The sequence below is a fragment of the Amblyomma maculatum genome, chromosome 2, assembly GCF_055883805.1.
Source record: "Amblyomma maculatum isolate TAMU_Amacu chromosome 2, ASM5588380v1, whole genome shotgun sequence".
Lineage (NCBI taxonomy): Eukaryota > Metazoa > Arthropoda > Arachnida > Ixodida > Ixodidae > Amblyomma > Amblyomma maculatum.
In genome coordinates this window covers 226,256,598-226,276,075 of record NC_139345.1, presented here as the reverse complement: position 1 = coordinate 226,276,075, position 19,478 = coordinate 226,256,598, and the positions used below count along the sequence as shown (strand labels likewise).

Here is a 19,478-nt window from a genome sequence, read left to right as displayed (position 1 = left end):
CATTCTATTAAGTTTCCTGATACTATCTAGCTCTAAGAATCCGTTGGAAGCTCCACTTGAATAGCAGACTGACAATCGTCCAATGTGGTTCTGTTGCTGCAGCACATGTACGGTGCTAAAATGGCTGGGACCTCATGAGGTCGCCCACCTCCTCTCAACATTCTATCACGTTTCCTGATACTATCTAGGTCTAAGAATCCATTGGAAGCTCCACTTGAATAGCAGACTGACAATCGTCCAATGTGGTTCTGTTGCTGCAGCACATGTACGGTGCTAAAATGGCTGGGACCTCATGAGGTTGCCCACCTCCTCTCAACATTCTATCACGTTTCCTGATACTATCTAGGTCTAAGAATCCGTTGGAAGCTCCACTTGAATAGCAGACTGACAATCGTCCAATGTGATTCTGTTGCTGCAGCACATGTATGGTGCTAAAATGGCTGGGACCTCATGAGGTTGCCCCACCTCCTCTCAACATTCTATCAAGTTTCCTGATACTATCTAGCTCTAAGAATCCGTTGGAAGCGCCACTTGAATAGCAGACTGACAATCGTGCAATGTGATTCTGTTGCTGCAGCACATGTATGGTGCTAAAATGGCTGGGACCTCATGAGGCTGCCCCACCTCCTCTCAACATTCTATCAAGTTTCCTGATACTATCTAGCTCTAAGAATCCGTTGGAAGCTCCACTTGAATAGCAGACTGACAATCGTCCAATGTGATTCTGTTGCTGCAGCACATGTATGGTGCTAAAATGGCTGGGACCTCATCAGGTCGACCCACCTCCTCTCAACATTCTATCAAGTTTCCTGATACTATCTAGCTCTAAGAATCCGTTGGAAGCTCCACTTGAATAGCAGACTGACAATCGTCCAATGTGATTCTGTTGCTGCAGCACATGTACGGTGCTAAAATGGCTGGGACCTCATGAGGTTGCCCACCTCCTCTCAACATTCTATCAAGTTTCCTGATACTATCTAGGTCTAAGAATCCGTTGGAAGCTCCACTTGAATAGCAGACTGATAATCGTCCAATGTGATTCTGTTGCTGCAGCACATGTATGGTGCTAAAATGGCTGGGACCTCATGAGGTTGCCCCACCTCCTCTCAACATTCTATCAAGTTTCCTGATACTATCTAGCTCTAAGAATCCGTTGGAAGCTCCACTTGAATAGCAGACTGACAATCGTCCAATGTGATTCTGTTGCTGCAGCACATGTACGGTGCTAAAATGGCTGGGACCTCATGAGGTTGCCCCACCTCCTCTCAACATTCTATCAAGTTTCCTGATACTATCTAGCTCTAAGAATCCGTTGGAAGCTCCACTTGAATAGCAGACTGACAATCGTCCAATGTGATTCTGTTGCTGCAGCACATGTAAGGTGCTAAAATGGCTGGGACCTCATGAGGTTGCCCCACCTCCTCTCAACATTCTATCAAGTTTCCTGATACTATCTAGCTCTAAGAATCCGTTGGAAGCTCCACTTGAATAGCAGACTGACAATCGCCCAATGTGATTCTGTTGCTGCAGCACATGTATGGTGCTAAAATGGCTGGGACCTCATGAGGTTGCCCCACCTCCTCTCAACATTCTATCAAGTTTCCTGATACTATCTAGCTCTAAGAATCCGTTGGAAGCTCCACTTGAGTAGCAGACTGACAATCGTCCAATGTGATTCTGTTGCTGCAGCACATGTATGGTGCTAAAATGGCTGGGACCTCATGAGGTTGCCCCACCTCCTCTCAACATTCTATCAAGTTTCCTGATACTATCTAGCTCTAAGAATCCGTTGGAAGCTCCACTTGAATAGCAGACTGACAATCGTCCAATGTGATTCTGTTGCTGCAGCACATGTACGGTGCTATAATGGCTGGGACCTCATGAGGTTGCCCCACCTCCTCTCAACATTCTATCAAGTTTCCTGATACTATCTAGCTCTAAGAATCCGTTGGAAGCTCCACTTGAATAGCAGACTGCCAATCGTCCAATGTGATTCTGTTGCTGCAGCACATGTATGGTGGGTGCTAAAATGGCTGGGACCTCATGAGGTTGCCCCACCTCCTCTCAACATTCTATCAAGTTTCCTGATACTATCTAGCTCTAAGAATCCGTTGGAAGCTCCACTTGAGTAGCAGACTGACAATCGTCCAATGTGATTCTGTTGCTGCAGGACATGGATGGTGCTAAAATGGCTGGGACCTCATGAGGTTGCCCACCTCCTCTCAACATTCTATCAAGTTTCCTGATACTATCTAGCTGTAAGAATCCTTTCTTTATTCACCGTTGGAAGCTCCACTTGAATAGCAGACTGACAATCGTCCAATGTGGTTCTGTTGCTGCAGCACATGTACGGTGCTAAAATGGCTGGGACCTCATGAGGTTGCCCAACTCTGCCAATATGGCCAATATGAAGGTTGCGCGCGACAGCCAGAGCCCGTGACCCATCTGCTTCTTGGACTCCAGCTCGCACTGCACCCAATCTCGACAACCGCCAACAGTATGGCTTCACTGTGATGTACAAGAGCGCCATCAACACGGCGACGCCGACTGCCTCTCGTGCTTGCCGCTCCCGACTACTGGCTGCGACGGCGACAGCTTTGAAGACTACCTAGCGCCTATATCACCACCGTTTCCTGACCTTCACCGCTTCCGGGATGAACAGCGCAACGACATGAGTTTGGGAATGCTCTTGAAGCAGCTCGTAATTCAACGGATGCCCATTTTAGTGTTCGCAATGGCCTACTTTACAAGCGGAATTTCACCCCCGGAGGTGCGCTTTTTCTTCTCGTTGTTCCTGAAAATCTCTGAATTCCAATTCTTGAAACGATGCATGACGATACCACTTCTGGCCACTTGGGTTTTGTCTGGACCCTCCACAGGACACAGGAGGGATTTTGCTGCCTAAAAATGCATCAAGCCGTTCAACGCTATGTAGCCAGTTGTATCAGTGCCAGCGTCGCTCCCTTTATCACGCCTGACGGGGCTGCTGCAGCCTGCCGCACCTCCGATTGCACCTTTCGAGCAAGTGGGCATAGACCTCTTGGGCCTTTTTCCATGGTCTTCCAACGGTAATCGATGAATTATTGTGTGTGTTGACCACCTCGCCCGGTACTCTGAGACAGCTGCAGTAACGTCAGCCACTGCTTCCGATGTGTCCAAATTTCTTCTGCGGTTTTACTTTCTTCGACAAGGTCCACCTCGAGTTCTAATCAGTGACCATGGACAACAGTTTATTGCTGATGTTATTGACGAACTTCTTCGCCCCTGTACATGTGATTTTCGTCATTCAATGCTGAATCTTCCTCAAACGAACGGCCTCGCTGAATGCACTAACCGCACTCACACCACTATGCTGGCAATGTACGTAGATTCCCACCATAAGAACTTGGATGACATTCTCCCTTTTATCATGTACGCATATAATATCGCAAAACATAAGACTACTGGCTACAGTCCGTTCTACTTCCTCTGCGCTCGCGTTCCCCGCAGCTGTGTGAATACTCTTCTACCGTTCATATTCCATGACAACCCAATTATTGCCACTACTCTCTGTCAAGCTGAAGAAGCTTGCTGCCTTGCTTGTCTGATACACAGGCTTGTTCCAAGTAACGTTATGACAACTGACGCCCGTGCATCTGCTATACACCTGGCAATTTAGTGTGGCTGTGGATGCCGCTGTGCAAGTAGGTTATTCCAGAAGCTCCTGTACCACTATACTGGCCCTTTTGTTATCTTGGAGCATCTGAGTGACTTGAACTATCTCATATCACGCCGCACTCAAAGTGGGCGATGCTCACGAAAGACACAAGTGGTCCACGTCGCTCGGCTCAGAATAGCCTGTCTCACTCGCCCTGGGGTTTTCGTATGGGGAAGTGTAACGTGCTAAGGTTCGGAAGGGAAGAGGAGGAAGAAGGTGGTGAGCATTGGACTCTCGGTTTCCCCAGCTTAGAATAAAAGCCTGGTTACGTACTCAGTATGTAACAATATAATGGTAGCTCTACTTTCCTGGGCACCAAGCACAAGAATCTCCATGAAAAGCCACATACCTTTGGGCACCACTGGGTAGCTGAAGCCGATGACGTAAACACCTTGCTCTGCAAAGATATATAGCATGCGTTGTTTAACACCCTGCAGCTGCAAGGATGAGGCACTTGATGACCGCTTGGGTCTTTGCATTTAAGCTATTGACTGGAATTGGTATTCCGTGTGGACATTAGCAGCACTCCATAAAAGGCTCAGCCTACATACACAGTGCCTGTGCAAATCATCCCTGATCACTAAGGATGCACACAAGATATGCTTTTTTTGTTCACTGTGCAAGGCAAACAGCAGAAGCATAAAAGGTTGGTTGACTGGACAAAGGCAACTTGAACAGAGGCTGTTGTGCCCATGCCTCATCTATCAGCATTTCGTCCTTCATTGTTTCTTTGTGCACGCATGGAAACTTGGAAGAGATGTTTTGGTGACACAAAACGACCTCTGGTGCACCAAGTGTAAACACTCAGCATAAAACGATGCACCCAAAATATACGAGCAAATTAAGCACCAAATTTGTCCTTACAATACGGATATATATATATATATATATATATATATATATATATATATATATATATATATACATATAATAATAATAAACTGCGGTCACCAACAAGCATTGTAATGGGCACAGGCCTCATGATCATGACAGCTTGGCACTCATCACAAGTGGAGTAACAAATTTTATGCAATGTGGAAAGGCTGCTAGAGTTAACCACCAAATTTTCCAACTTATGGTTGCATAAAACAATGCACAAACACAAAACTACTTTGCAAATGTCTCACAAAGATTACAGAGCGAGATCATTGTTTATAGGAACCAAGCTGGCATCCAATCGCTCTCATCCTGATGGGCAGCTTCTCCTGCTCCTAGCATGGCACACAAGGTGAAAACAATCAGAACAAATGCTTACTCAGCTCCTCTCTGCAATACTGGGCTCAAGGCTGCAATCAAAATTGTTCCATCCTACTCGCTATTACTGAGCTTGCCCCTGAATGACTTGGTATTAGAGATCTTCATTTTGGAGTAGCTTACCCAGCCTCTAGTAAACGTGACAAAAATCCAACACCATGTGTACCGCCACCCCTGAGCCACGACAACAAGGTGACCCTTCTCTGAGCATTCCTTGTGAGGATCAACCTGCGAAGTTGTCTGTTCTAGTGCCCATGTAGGAATTTTCCCAATTATTTATGTCATCATGTCCTGCCCCATTAAAGGCGTGGCTACAGCCTACTGTCCTGTCCAAAGCTCTTGGCTGACATTCCTCTGAACTTATTAGCCCTGGCTCTCTAAAAAAAGAAAGCTTTCTTATGGGTCTGCATTAGGTGCGTCAAATGCAGGTCACTTGGTTCAAAGACCCCGTGACAAGATGAGATGTGGTTTGACCACTTTTCTTCAAATGAAAGTGGACCAGCAAAGGGCCCCCAGCTTCAGTTTAAAGACTTTACTGCAATGTCAATGTAGCGAAATTTTGTTGGTGGCTCAGAACAAACCCAAGGAAGACTTGTAACACAAGCTTAAAGGATTGAGCATGGTACACACTAAAGCCCCGCAATAAACTAAAAGCACTCATACTTAACCAGCCAAAGGACGAAACACAGGAAAGAAGAGGACAGGACAAGGCTGGACTAGCAACTGAATGTTTATTGATCAGAAGAAAACAACGAAGACTCCTTCCGAAAAGCACGCACACAACCCAACCGATGGAATGGCAGGAAATTGGGAAGAAGGCAGACAGGCAGATGTCTAAATGTGCGCCTGATGGAGCACTCTAATTCTCTGGGAGGGAAGGCGAGTTCTAATCTGGCGCTACATGTGCAATCCCGAGAGTGTAAGTCGAAGCATGACCCGTCCCTTTGTGCGCCTGATTTCAATAATACGGGTGTAGTTTACAGCAATGGTAATCAACTCTGCAGAGAGTTGGTTGAAGCCTTTTACATTGCTAAAGCCGAGGACAAGTGTGTGGCTAAGGCGTCGGTTAGCCTTCATTGTAAGGAATTTGATCTATTAGAAAAGTCGTTAGTTAGGCCTTGACTTTGAATTGGCTTTGAATTTTCTTTTTCATCTTCTTCCCAATTTCATGCCATTCCACCGGTTGGGTTGTGCGCGTGCTTTTCGGAAGGAGTCTTCGTTGTTTTCTTCTGATCAATAAACATTCAGTTGCTAGTCCAGCCTTGTCCTGTCCTCTTCTTTCCTCTTCTTTCCTGTGTCTCGTCCTATGGCTGGTTAAGTATGAACCCTTACCAACTTGCCCAGTCGTCAAACTTGTTGAAACTAAAAGCAATGCCATCTTGTGAACACTGCCTCCTTCCCTGTGCCTCTCCCACGATGTTCGGCTCTCCTATTGGCCAAATTTTGCTTTCATGTTGGGTGGCTACCTTCTCTCCCACAGTACCAAACACATCAACTGCACGCTTCACTACTTGAATAGCACAAACTGCTGGGCTAGTTGGTTTATATCAAAAAGGACAGAGCGCTGAACTTTCAACTTTATTACAAAAAGAAACTGAAACCTGCACTTTATACGCACGACGGATAAAAAGCCGCTTGAGGGATAATCAAAGTGACAGCGAGGACGTGCAATCAAACCGGTAATCACACGTTTTCTTCCCGGACAACAAAAGATGCATCATCGCTAAAAACCACTAGACAATGAATTCCATGATGCACAGCACAAATGTCAAAAGGATGGTAAAACAGGGCTGAGAGGTGCAAGAATGATAAATGCAAAAAAGTACAAAAAAAAAAAAGAAGTAAGGTTCCTGCATGACAACAGAGCAAAAAAGTTCAATGGCTTTTCCATTGATATAAGACTTGTTTTATTCCATTCCTCAGGATGGCCTCATAGAATGTGTTCGTGATGTCATTGATAATCACGGTGTTGTGGCCTTCCAGAATGAGTGTAGCATATCCGCAGATGGTTTCATCGAACTGTGTATCTACCTAAAATCAACAGTAAATGAAAGAGAAAGAGGAAATGGAGTAAAGAAAAAAAAAGACGAGGAAATGGAAGAAAGAAAAGAGGAAATGGAAGAATGGAAAAGGAAAGAGACTGGAAGTGAGGTTAGCGGAAGCGCAGGCACAATTAGCGAAAGCGAATGAGGCCGCGGTTGCAAGCCCTCAGAAAGTAAAGAAAACTTTGCTAAAGAAGTACCGCCTCTCAGCCGATGCCTTCAGTCGACAGTTCAGGAAAGCAGGGAAAAAGCCTTCTGAGCCTTTTCCGGAGTTTGCTTACAGCCTGAAAGCAAATTTGATCGAATGGCTCAAAGCTGCTGAGGTCTATGACGACTGGGACAAAGTTGTAGAACAAATCTACCTCGAGCAGTTTTACAACAGACTGAATGAGGAAATGCGGATGTAGGTCGAAGACAGGCCCGAAAAGAAAAGCTTGGAGCGCGCCGCTGAACTCGCAGCAGAGATCCAGGTCAGACGTGACGCAGATAGAGAAAGCTTGCGGGCAGTCACGGAGCCCCGCAAGGATTTTGTGAAGCACCCATCGCGGAATGAGAAACATGTACCCGCCCTGTGTGCAGAGACAAACAGGCGGCGAGGACCACGAAAACGGCGCAGCCATATGAAGTGACGCTGAAGAAAAGAGGAAGAAGGAATGCGTTAAAACATTTAAGAAAAGAAAATCGGCAGTCTGTTTCTGCTGTAACGAACCTGGGCACATCACGAGAGGCTGTCGGAAGGAAAGGGTGTTTTTTTTTTCGCTCGTCACCTCTGACGCAGAGAATATGACCCTGCTGGAACCATACATGCACAAACTGATTGTGAATGGGAAGTGGTGTCAGGTTCTGTGCAAATCTGCCACCACAGTGGATGTGGTGCACACTGCACTTGTTTCAACTTAGGATTTCACCGGCGAGTGCGTGCGAATCAGACAGGTGGCACGAAGGGGGAGCGTTTCTCTGCCGGTCGTGCGCGTCACAACTGAAAGTCTGTTTGGCGTTCTGCATACAGAGGCGGCAGTATCGGTCGCCTTGTCAGAGCAGTTGCGTTACCTCTTTTCTAACCATTCAAAGGCTCAGCTGGAGAAAAGGGTACTGAGCTACGGGTGTCGCTCTATGACCTTACGCGTCCGGAAGCCCACGAAATCGCAGACAAGTCGACAAATGCACTTGAATCTGAGGAGCATGCTCCCAGTGAAGGAGATGCTCACTTAGCAGCAGCTGCTTTCGAGAACGAGATGCATTCCGCCACGCCGAGTGAAGGGTTTGCGGGCCAGTCAGAATATACACGTAAAGCTGAAGGGCATGCTCCTTGTGAAAGAAATGCTCTAGAAAGTTTGAAGATTTATTTCCACAACTGGTGTTGCGAGAACAGCCAGGGAAAAAGCTGTATAGACAGCTTGAGAGGTCCTGGCTTCTTTTTACAGTGCAGCATTGACGGCGGCAGAGTACAACATCAAACAAAACGTGAGGAGAAAAAAAAATACACAGAGAATGAGACATGTACGTTCAGTACGCAGTACATTGTACTTGAACAGTACAAAACTACACGAACATTTGGAGCAATTCTTGCAGAGAAATACTGGGTGCATCTATATTCTCGTAGCAGTACAACTGGTTCAGAAGTGTCGGTAAGGTATGCTGCAACATTTGTTTGCCATAGTTTGTGCGGCATTTCTTAACATTCCAAGGTTTTGCCGCGTGGGTATAATACACAGTTCTGCTTTGCTCTAACTGAGCAAGTGTAAGTAAGAAGTCATCATTTTTCATTATGGCGAGTTTATATTTATAGCACAGCCTATAGTGATACATGGACTTCATTTGTATAACGTTGTGTTGATAGAAAAGGCTTGCAGTGTCGAAAAAATAGGGCACTTTACATGCAATGTGTATAATACGTTTTTGTAAGACAGAGTTTGTTAATATTTTCAGCTGTTGTTGTCCACGGAAGAGAACAAAGAGTGGTAAAGTAACATGTTAACTGACGTATGAAAATTAAAGCAATTGCGGTGCATGATACCAACTGTTCTGGAAAGTTTCTGAACTACGTAATTAAAATGGTCACTCCACGACATATCTGCTGCAAAACAAACGGCCAGAGTTTTCGCAGACTGCACAAATTCTATTCTGGTATTGTTTAATTCAATTAGAGGAGGTTCAAAGTGTTTGTGACGTGGGTGAAACATGACTGCTGCAGTTTTGATAATGTTAATTCTTCAGTGATCATCAGCTGCCGAAGTATTCATTTTTCTTAAGGTTTTATTAGCTCGATTTGCGAGATCAGCAGTTGAAGTACACGAAAAAAAACAGGCTAGTGTCATCTGCGTAAATTATGTACTTGGCAGTGCTGTCGATGTGGACAATATCATTAACATAAACATAAAAACGTAATTAACATTAACATAAATAAAGGCTTCCCCCGCTGTAAATAACGAGGGAAGCCTTAAAGCGGTAAAGAAGAAATTGGGCATAGGCAAAAACCAGATGTATGCGATAAGGGACAAGGCGGGCAACGTCATCACAAATATGGACAAGATAGTCAAAGTAGCCGAGGAGTTCTATACAGATCTTTACAGTAGCCAAAGTAGTCAGGACCGTAATGAGATAAGCGGTAGGGAAAAACAGTCAGACGTTCCACCAGTGACGACGGACGAGGTCAAGAAAGCACTAGAAACTATGAAAAGGGGGAAATCAGCTGGACAGGATTAGATAACTACAGATTTGCTGAAGGACGGGGGGGATATCGTGCTAGAAAAACTGGCGACCCTGTATACGCAGTGCCTGGTGTCATCGACGGCACCGGAACCACGGAAGAATGCAAACAATATCCTCATTTATAAGAAAGGGGACTCTAAGGACCTTAAAAATTACAGACCAATCAGCTTACTGTCTGTTACGTATAAGGTATTTACTAAGGTAATCGCTAATAGAATCAGGACAACTTTAGACTGCTATCAAGAAAAGAATCAAGCAGGTTTTCGGGAACGGTACTCTACTATCGATCATATCCATACCATCAACCAGGTGATAGAAAAATGTTCGGAATATAACCAGCCCTTATACATAGCATTCATTGATTACGAAAAAGCATTTGACTCAGTTGAAACCTCGGCGGTGATGCAGGCATTGCGAAATCAGGGGGTGGACGAGCCGTACGTGAAAATGCTGGAAGATATATATAGTGGCTGCACAGACACCATAGTTCTGCATAAAGAAAGTAACAAAATTCCCATAAAGAAAGGTGTTAGGCAAGGAGACACAATCTCCCCAGTACTATTCACAGCATGTTTAGAGGAAGTATTCAGAGACTTGGAATGGGAGCAGTTAGGGATAAGGGTAGATGGAGAATACCTCAGTAATCTGCGATTTGCTGATGACATTATCTTGCTAAGCAACTCGGGGGATGAACTGAAAATAATGATTGATGACCTAGACAGGAAAAGTAGAAAGGTAGGCTCAAAAATCAATATGCAGAAGACTAAGGTAATGTTCAACAGCCTCGGGAAGGAACAGCAGTTTACATTAGGTAGCGAAGTACTGGAAGTAGTAGGTGAATATGTCTACTTAGGACAGGTAGTAACCGCAGATCCGGACCATGAAAAGGAAATAACAAGAAGAATAAGATTGGGATGGAGCGCATTTGGCAAGCACTCTCAGATTATGACTAGCAGCTTACCGGTATCGCTCAAGAGGAAAGTATACAACAGTTACATCTTGCCTGTACTCACCTATGGGGCTGAAACGTGGAGGCTAACCAAGAGAGTTCTACCTAAGTTGAGGACAACCCAGAGGGCTATGGAACGAAAAATGGTAGGTAGGAGTAACATTAAGAGATAGGAAGCGTGCAGAGTGGGTCAGAGAAATAACTCAAGTTACCGACATTCTAGTGGAAATTAAGAAGAAGAAATGGACATGGGCAGGACAGGATAACTGAGAGGATAACAAGAGAGGATAACTGATGGTCGCTTGGGGTAACAAACTGGATTCCAAGGGAAGGAAAGCGTAGCAGGGGGCGGAAGAAAGTTAGGTGGGCGGATGAGATTAAGAAGTTCGCGGGGGTCAAGTGGATGCAGCTAGCACAGAACCGGGTTAAGTGGAGAAATATGGTAAAGGCCTTCGCCCTGCAGTGGGTATAGTCAGGCTGACGATGATGATGATGAAATAACAAAAAGAAACAGACCCAAAATGCTCCCTTGCGGAACACCAGAAGCTACCGCTTTCAACTGGGAGCATTCACCGGCAATACTAACAAACTGAGACCCATGTCGCAAGTATGAAGAAATCAGCATATGGGCTATGCCTCTGATGCCATAGTGATCCAATTTTTTAAGCAGCAGAGAGTGATTAACAAGGTCATATGCGTTTGAAAATCTAAAAATAATCCAAGTACCATGTTTTTCTAATTATAAGTTTTTACTATGAAATCTTTCTGAGCAAGGAGAGCTAACTAAGTCTATCTGTTTTTACGAAAGCCATACTGAGCTGTAGGGATAAATGTGATGTCTTTCAGTGAAGCAGGATAGCCGTAACTTTTTCGAGGCCTATTGAAAACATAGGTAAGATTGATATTGTTTGCCACTGTAACTTTTGCATAAGACGCCGGAAACCAAAGATAGGTTGAAGATATGGGCAAGGCAAGAATGTCAATAGTAAATTTTACTGGCTGTAACTGGGAACCTGACGCATCGGTAGCTTTACTATTATTATGTGATAAAAATTCTGTAATTACGTCATTACTGTAACCGGTGTTAAAATTATTGTTTCACTATCTCGGGCACTCATATTCGACAGATTTACGTCGCCGTTTGATGTATCAGCAAAAAAAAAAAAAGTAAGTAGCCATTAAAGGCATCTGCTAGGTCAGCACCTTTTAATTCAATCCCTTCATGAATACTTTTTGTGGTCAGTTCGGAAGAATTACTAAAATAGATTTTAAAAGCTTCCAAACTTTTTCAAATTGTCCACCAGTTGAATTAAATCGGTTATATATATATTGCTTTTTAGCAGCGCGAAGTTGCTTTGTGACGAAGTTCCTAAACGTTTTAACGTTTTCAGTGCTTCAGGACACCTACTTTGTAAAAAGCAGTCTGTAAAGTTTATCTCATTTTCTTATCAACTGCAACATGTCTTTGTCAACCCATGGTTTTCTACTTTTCTTTGATTGGGAGAATTTCTTCAGTGGAAAGGAAGCATTATAAATGTCAGTAAATATCTAAAAATTTTTTCGTATGCTTCATCAGGGTTGCTTACCTCAAAGGCATGTTCCCAGTTAACAATAGATAAGCGTTCCTTGAGCTCGCATAACGTGTAATCATATGTAACTCGATAAAATGATGTTTGGTCCGGTTGTCGTTGGGAATTTGGAGTGAGATTGACTGATATGAATATTGGCATGTGATCACTCAGAGCATAAGTGATGGTGCCAGATTTCAAGCTATCTGTTTTGAAGTTTATTATAAAAAGATCTAAACGTGTTTCCGACTCTGTCGTAATCCGTGTACGCAATTGTACGCACGGCGCAATTCACCATTATTGTAGCAAATTACAGAGTTCACAGCACCTTGGATCTTCCGAACTACGCAAACGAAGGCTATGGCGGACCGGAAGCGGAAATGCTTCCTTTTTCTCGTCGTCCCCCGCGCGGCAGCCAACAGTGAATACAACCTATACTGCAAATGCTGTTGGAAGCGAAAAGTGCTAAAAGCCGGTGTCATGATCGCAGCTGACTGCGTGCTTTCGTTGATTCATACATGCAAAAATAAACGACTCCTGCAAAAAAAAAAAAAGAAAAGAAAAAAAGAAGAAAAAGCCGCTTCGTAACACCATATCTTACGCTACGCCGCGCGCACAGCACAACGATAAGAACAAACGACTCTCGCAAAAAAAAAAATCTGCCGCTTCTTAACTTCCGCAGGTGCCATAGCCACGTCAGCTGCCGCGCGCAGAGGGTTCGCAACACACACTGGAGAAAGCGTTCGACGTTCTGTCTGAAAACGGGCTGAGCTGGCTTGGCACATGCGTAGCGCGTGCTACTGCGAACGAAAGCCGGGAAAGAGGAAGGAGAGGGATCAGTTCAGTTCAGTCGTTCAGTCGTGTCCGACTCTTCGTGACCCTATGGACCATGTCACGCCACGCTTTCCGGTCTCTCACTATCTTCCTAAAATCACATACCTTCATCTGCAGTGCCTCGAGGATGCCATCTAACCATCGCGTTCGCTGCCTACCCCTTCTCTGGCGACCCTCAACTTTTCCCAACATCAAATCTTTCTCCAGCGACTCCTTTCTTCTCATCAGATGACCAAAGTAGCTGAGCTTTAGCTTTAGAATTTGACCCTCCAATGAGCAGTCAGGGTTTATGGTTGACAATATCGACTGATTTGGTCTTCTGGCAGTCCAAGGAACTCTCAAGAGTCTTTGCCAGCACCACTATTCAAATGCGTCAATTCTTCGGCGGTCAGCCTTTTTCACAGTCCAACTCTCGCATCCATACATCACAACTGGAAAGACCATAGCACGAGTTCAGCAGTAGTGGTCGGTGCATAGACTTGGATAACTGTTATGTTGAAAGGGTGACATTGGATCCGAAGTGAAATCATTCGGTCGTTTTTGCGGTTGTACCCTAGCACTGCTTTGCCCATTCTTCTGTTTACTATGAGAGCGACCCCATTCCTTCTCTTGGATTCGTGCCCCCAATAAAAGACATAATGGTGGCCAGAGTTAAATTCTCCCATTCCGGTCCACTTGAGCTCGCTGATACCCAAGGAGAGGGATAGCTCGGCAAAAGAATGGGCACACCCTTACGCTTCGCTCTATCGCGTTTTCCCCCTCTCATTCCCACCGGTTCTCTCTGGTTCATTCACGCACATGGCTTACAAACGTCACGTGCTGGCACGCGGGAAATGATAACCGCAGATGCACACACCTTTGGGGATAGGGCGTGGCGCTGCCCTAGCCGAACTGTCCCCTCTCATTCCTTCCGCGCGTGGCTTGAAAACGTCACATGGCAAATGGCCGAGGGTGATGCGATAGTCTTTGGGGAAGGCACACTTTCCAGTGCGTGGTGCGGAGTTCGATATATCAAACGACCGGTTAAATTGAGTTCGATATATGACGCGGCTTTCCAATACTTTTACATGGGATTTTCAAGGGGAGTTCGATATAACCAAAATTCGATATATCCGGATTCGACTGCAGTATTTTGTTTCGCCACAGGGACAAAACGACCAGAGAAATTACTGAGGCATACAGTCGAACCCGGTTATATCGAACTCGGATATATCGAATTTTGGTTATATTGAACTCACGGAATGTCCCCTTGAAAATCCCGTGTAAAAATATAGGAAAGCCCCGTCATATATCGAACTCAATTTCGCCGGTCGTTCGATATATCGAACTCCGCACCACGCACTGGAAAGTGTGCCTTCCCCAAAGACGATTGCATCACCCTTGGTCGTTTGCCGCGTGACGTTTTCAAGCCATGCGCAGAAGGAATGAGAGGGGACAGTTCTGGACAGCGCCGCGCCCATTCCCCAAAGGCACGCGCATCTGCAGTTATCGTTTCCCGCGCGCCAACACAAGACGTTTGCAAGCCATGTGCGTGGGTGTGCCCATTCTTTGCCGAGCTCTCTCCTTCAGCATGCGCTACGCATGCGCCAAGCTAGCTCAGCCCGTTTTCAGACAGACGTGGGACGCTTTCTCCAGCGTGTGTTGTGAACCCTCTGCGCGCGGCGGCTGACGTGGCTATGGCGCCTGCGGACGTTAAGAAGCGGCAGCTCTGTTTTTTTTATTTCTTTTTTTTTTGCGCGAGAGTTATTCTTTCTTACCGTTGTGCTGTACGCGCGACGTAGCGTAAGATATGGCGGCTGCGGACGTTAAGAAGCAGCAGGCTATTTTTTTTTTTTTGGCGGGAGCCGTTTATCTTTGCATGTATGAATCAACGGAAGCACGCCATCAGCTGCTGCGATCATGACGCCCGCCCCAAGCGCGGCATGATAAATCGAACCAGGCTTGTGCAATCAAGCCATCACGGGCACTCTGCCAAGTTCGCTCCCCGCCACCGGAGGAGCTATAAAAAGATAAACGCGCCCTGACGTTATCGCTGCGCAACATCTTGGCACGCTGCCAAAAAATGAGCTGTGAATGTGACGACCGAAACGGAGTGACGCGGACCATTGACATGCAAGCGAAAATGCTCGCGATTTTCTGCCGCAGCGACACATAAACCTTGTTTTAAGCTGCCGCGGTGGCTCGAGCGGCGAGCGGGACACAGTTCCAACAAGTTGAAAATTTTTCGCTCTGTGGCTGCCGCTCGTCGCCGAGATCGCTCAATCGCTTGCATGTGAGCGAGCTGGCCTTAACGCATTTCTTTTTTTTTTTTTTTCAAATTCTCGGGTGCAAAAGTGGAGAGTGGGTTCATTATGCGAGTGGGTTGATTACGCGGCAAATGCGGTATCGTTTTTTCGCATCGTAAGTGCCGTCAATGGATATGTCGAACTTTTTTGCAATTCCCTTCGAGTTCGATATATCTGGGTTAGACTGTACATAAAAGGAGACATGCACAGTAAAGAAACACATCTTCAGTTCACAATGCGTGCTCAAGATACCTGTACTCTGCGTGCAAAAGATTAACAGATGTGTCACTCACTTGAGCATGCATTGTGAACTGACGATGTGTTTCTTTACTGCGCATGTCTCCTTTTATGTATATATTTTCCGTTCTTACCTGCGAATAAATCAGATGAAGTTAGCGCCTGTCCTGTGCGTTTTCGTTTCTTGTGTGCGTGTTTTTGTGCGCTGTATTCATTTCAAAATAAGCTATGCACCATCTAGCCCAAACAGAGGTTTTGTTAAATTCAATGTCTTGAACAAGAAAAGAAAAAATTTACGGTTGCAAGTCCTTTCCTCGCTTTGGAAATGAGATCTAGCTATTAACCCATATTTGTCGCTTTTATCATACGCGCCACCATTATTCTAACTCGCAGACGCCGTATTTCGCATGAACAGATTTATTCAAGTTTTCATTTAACGACTGGCCTTTGGCCACACTTTGATTATTGTTTTGCTTGCTAGGTAACCCACCCTGCTTGGAAGATATTGAATAAAGAATTCAATTAGGATTCCCCCCATGAGGGATCTTGTAAGAAGCCACTCACCCAGCATGCCATCTGCAAAGTCGGCAGCCAAGCGTGCGTCTCCCAGCATGACGGGGCAGATGGGGTGGTCATCACCCTGCACACAAGGCCACACAAAAATTATCTCTAATCACCTCAGTGGTTAGATCGTGTTTGATGGAGATGAAATACAAAAAGTGCCCACCCTTCCCTCACTGTGAGTTTATCCACCACAAAGAGGAAGTGGCCACTCTGTACTTTACTGCCTTGAGCTGTAACAGCAAAACTTGAGGCAAACTTCTAAGACTAAATGTTTCCCAGTCAGGCTAGTATTGACTAAAAGAGTAAAAATGAAGAGAATGCAATCTCTGGAAAGAGTTGCAGTGCAGCTAAGATCCCACAGAGGCATTCATCTTCAACTGACATATTCAACACTCAAATGGTCAACAATGAATTGCAATTTCATCTTCACTGATGCAAGCTGGATCTGTAAGCGCATTTCGGTTGCCCCATGACAGACGCAACGCTGTCGCTTTGCAAAATGAACAATTCCTCCGGCATGAGCAGACCAAACTAAACAAACAGCATGGCCCTAATTTGAATACAATCTGTGTCAAGCTTCACTTCAAAGTACCGAGGGGCGGCTTCGACCAGTAAGTGAAAGCTGTTGCTCGGGAAATTTCCTGGAAGCACTCGTCCTCCATCCCTCGAAGTGCCTGCCTTGTTGCAGGTGCCCCTTCTCGGACGCTTGATATGTTTATGAGGGTCGAGAAGCACGGCTGCCATTTTTTCCTCATTCGTGAGGCAATGAACAATGCCTCAAAACCCTCAACCGCTGTGCTTAAACCAGTGATCCCACTGTCCCACATCATTCCCCTGGATTGAACACTGTTGTAATGTTCTCCTGTCTTCGAGAGTTCGCAGTGCGCATGAAAAGATACTGACCTTTTTCGGTTTAAACCAAACATTTTAAAATGCTTTCAGCGAACTTTTATCCATGTTTTTCGGTTCAGACTGAACATTCCAACCCCTATTTATGCTGTGTACAATCTAGCCGCACATTAATAATAGTTTTCTGACTTGTGGTTTCTTCTCTATTCTTTCTGTAAACAAAGGAGTGAAAATGTCGAATATTTTGAAACTAAGTGACATATCAGAAAAGTCATTAAATATTTGAGATCAGCATAAAAATTGATTAACATCTTTATTGCATTTAGTTTAAAATTGAAGAAAAATGTCTCTCCTTGAGTCACCAATCTTTCATTTTTTTTTGTTTTGCCCTTGTTATTTTGAAACAATAGGACCTCAGAGAAAGCACCATAATTTAGGAAAATATGTTCAACTGTTTCTACAGATTTATCACACACTACAGATTAGTTTTTGCAGCTTCAAGGCATCAAGGCAGCTTCAAGGCCTCTCGAGTCATCAAAGATGGTTCGTTCCTGATTTGTGTTTTGCATATGCTTTGCCCGCCTGAAGTCAGCTTCTTTCACTGAATTTATCCAGTTCTCATGTAGAGCTCCCCTGCACACTTACTAGCTAGATTTCTGTAGTCGCACACAACTCAAGTCTGTGACAGAAAGTAGTCTTGTCAACATAAAACGTATCAGAAATTAAATGGCGGAGTCAGATATAAGAAACTGATTTCATTTACTGCTCAGCGGACCATACACGTATCACTACCCATAGTTATCAACTTGAGAACCATAATGTTTTTATGCGAAGATTTCAAGCCACCGCTCCATTGGGGCCTCACGGACCAGCAAGGTTGGGAGATTGCGGTCTCCAGATCGGACCCAGCAGCGCGAAAGATGCTGGTTGACTGGGCTGAAGCGCCTCAGTCCTTGTAATGTACCCTGGTTCCCACAATAAATGTTTTACCACAAACAAAAGAGAAGATGAACTAAGTTGCATCCTACCATAGTTCTTTTCCACGACTGTTTGGGAGAAGCCCACTGCGGAGAAGGGGCGCGCAGCGGGGTTTACGGAGCTTTTCCCAAACGCACACCCCTAGAAAAGCCGAGCGCCAAGCCGGAGGACGCTTGTACCCATTTTTACCGGTGGGTGTCCGGCGGTGGGTTTCGAACTAACCACCTCCCGCAGCCGAGACGGGCGCTCTAATCACTAGGCCTGTGGTTAGAGTCCCGTGCAACTATTATAAGGCGCTCTGATTGGCTGAGGTGGGGATGACGTTATGGAGGTCTCGATCAATCACATGGCACTACCGTTTGGCAGGCGCTACCAACTCGGGCCTCTCACATCGGAGGATATCAGAATCCGCCTGCCAAGATCCCTAGGCCACGCCGACACACTCATACGCTATCTAGTCATACCGATTCAGGCGTCCTTTCATTCGAGCTTCCTCGAACGCCGCACCACACAGCCTATAGAAGCAAATGCAGTGAAACCAGGAGTCAGCCAAGTTTTAAACAAAGGCTTTCATCTTATCGCACTTTAGTGGTCCAAAGTGCCACACAAATTTTTAATACTGTCCTGATAACTTCTTGATGCCCTGCCCTTATCCACCTAGTGCTGATCCAATTTATTTCTAACCCAGACTGCCCTTAGGCACAAAAGTGTTTTCTCGAAAGTAATACTTCCCTCGTGTATTTCTGTTTTCATTTACCTATACCTTAATATATTTGTCTCCTAGAATGGTTATTTCCTGGCCTTGTATTGTAAAGCACATGATCAGTGGACTCGATGAGTATTATCCGGCCTGACTTAATCGCTCTCAAGATAAAACCTGCAGAATCTCCTTCTTTTCCACAAGTATTTACCAGCACCTGTATACTATATATCAGCGTGGTTACTAGCTGATAGCACAATATCATCCATCTATATTAAGCTCGGAAGCCTCTGTTCCATGACCTTTCCGCCTAATTTGTACGAGAGATAATAACCATCATTTCTGTCTTGTAACCTTCTTTTTGCATTATTCATATAGTTACAAACAGCAGTGGTGATAATGGGCAACTCTGCGTTAGTCGTGCAGTACCTCAAGTTTTGTTGCACTTGTTAACCCTTCCAGTGAAATTCTGACTCGGTATATTTCTTTGCAAAATTTCTCCTCAGGAAATGCCTGCTTACATGTGTCCATGAAGGCCTGTCCTTAACTGTTTACAAAAGGCAAGCATAAAAGGGCCATCTTCTCAGTGCCTACTGCTTATGAACTCGTTCAGGGGTCCTCCCGATACCTTATCCAGATTTGAATGTTATAATTTCATAGCACGCATTGCTAGCTTGTATGCAATCCCTGCTATCGTAATTGGTCTGAACTTTACGTTGTCTCCTTTCAGGTTAAATTTATTCCACTCTGCTGAGTTGACTGCAGATATGTGCGACTATTTCCATTGCTTTCAATGACATTTCCTAGCT

The 19,478-nt window shown here is 45.1% G+C and overlaps 1 protein-coding gene across 2 annotated transcripts in view; it reads right to left on the bottom strand.

Moving 5' to 3' along the window:
* Nucleotides 1-19,478, bottom strand: part of Gcat (Glycine C-acetyltransferase) — a 238,625-nt gene that overhangs the window by 119,141 nt on the left and 100,006 nt on the right. For both annotated transcript variants that reach the window (XM_084595840.1, XM_084595841.1), the window contains exons 9-10: nt 16,143-16,218; nt 4,047-4,094 (exon numbers count right to left, since the gene is read on the bottom strand). In XM_084595840.1, the coding sequence (XP_084451966.1) occupies nt 4,047-4,094; nt 16,143-16,218 (124 nt within the window). The remainder of the gene's footprint in view (nt 1-4,046; nt 4,095-16,142; nt 16,219-19,478) is intronic.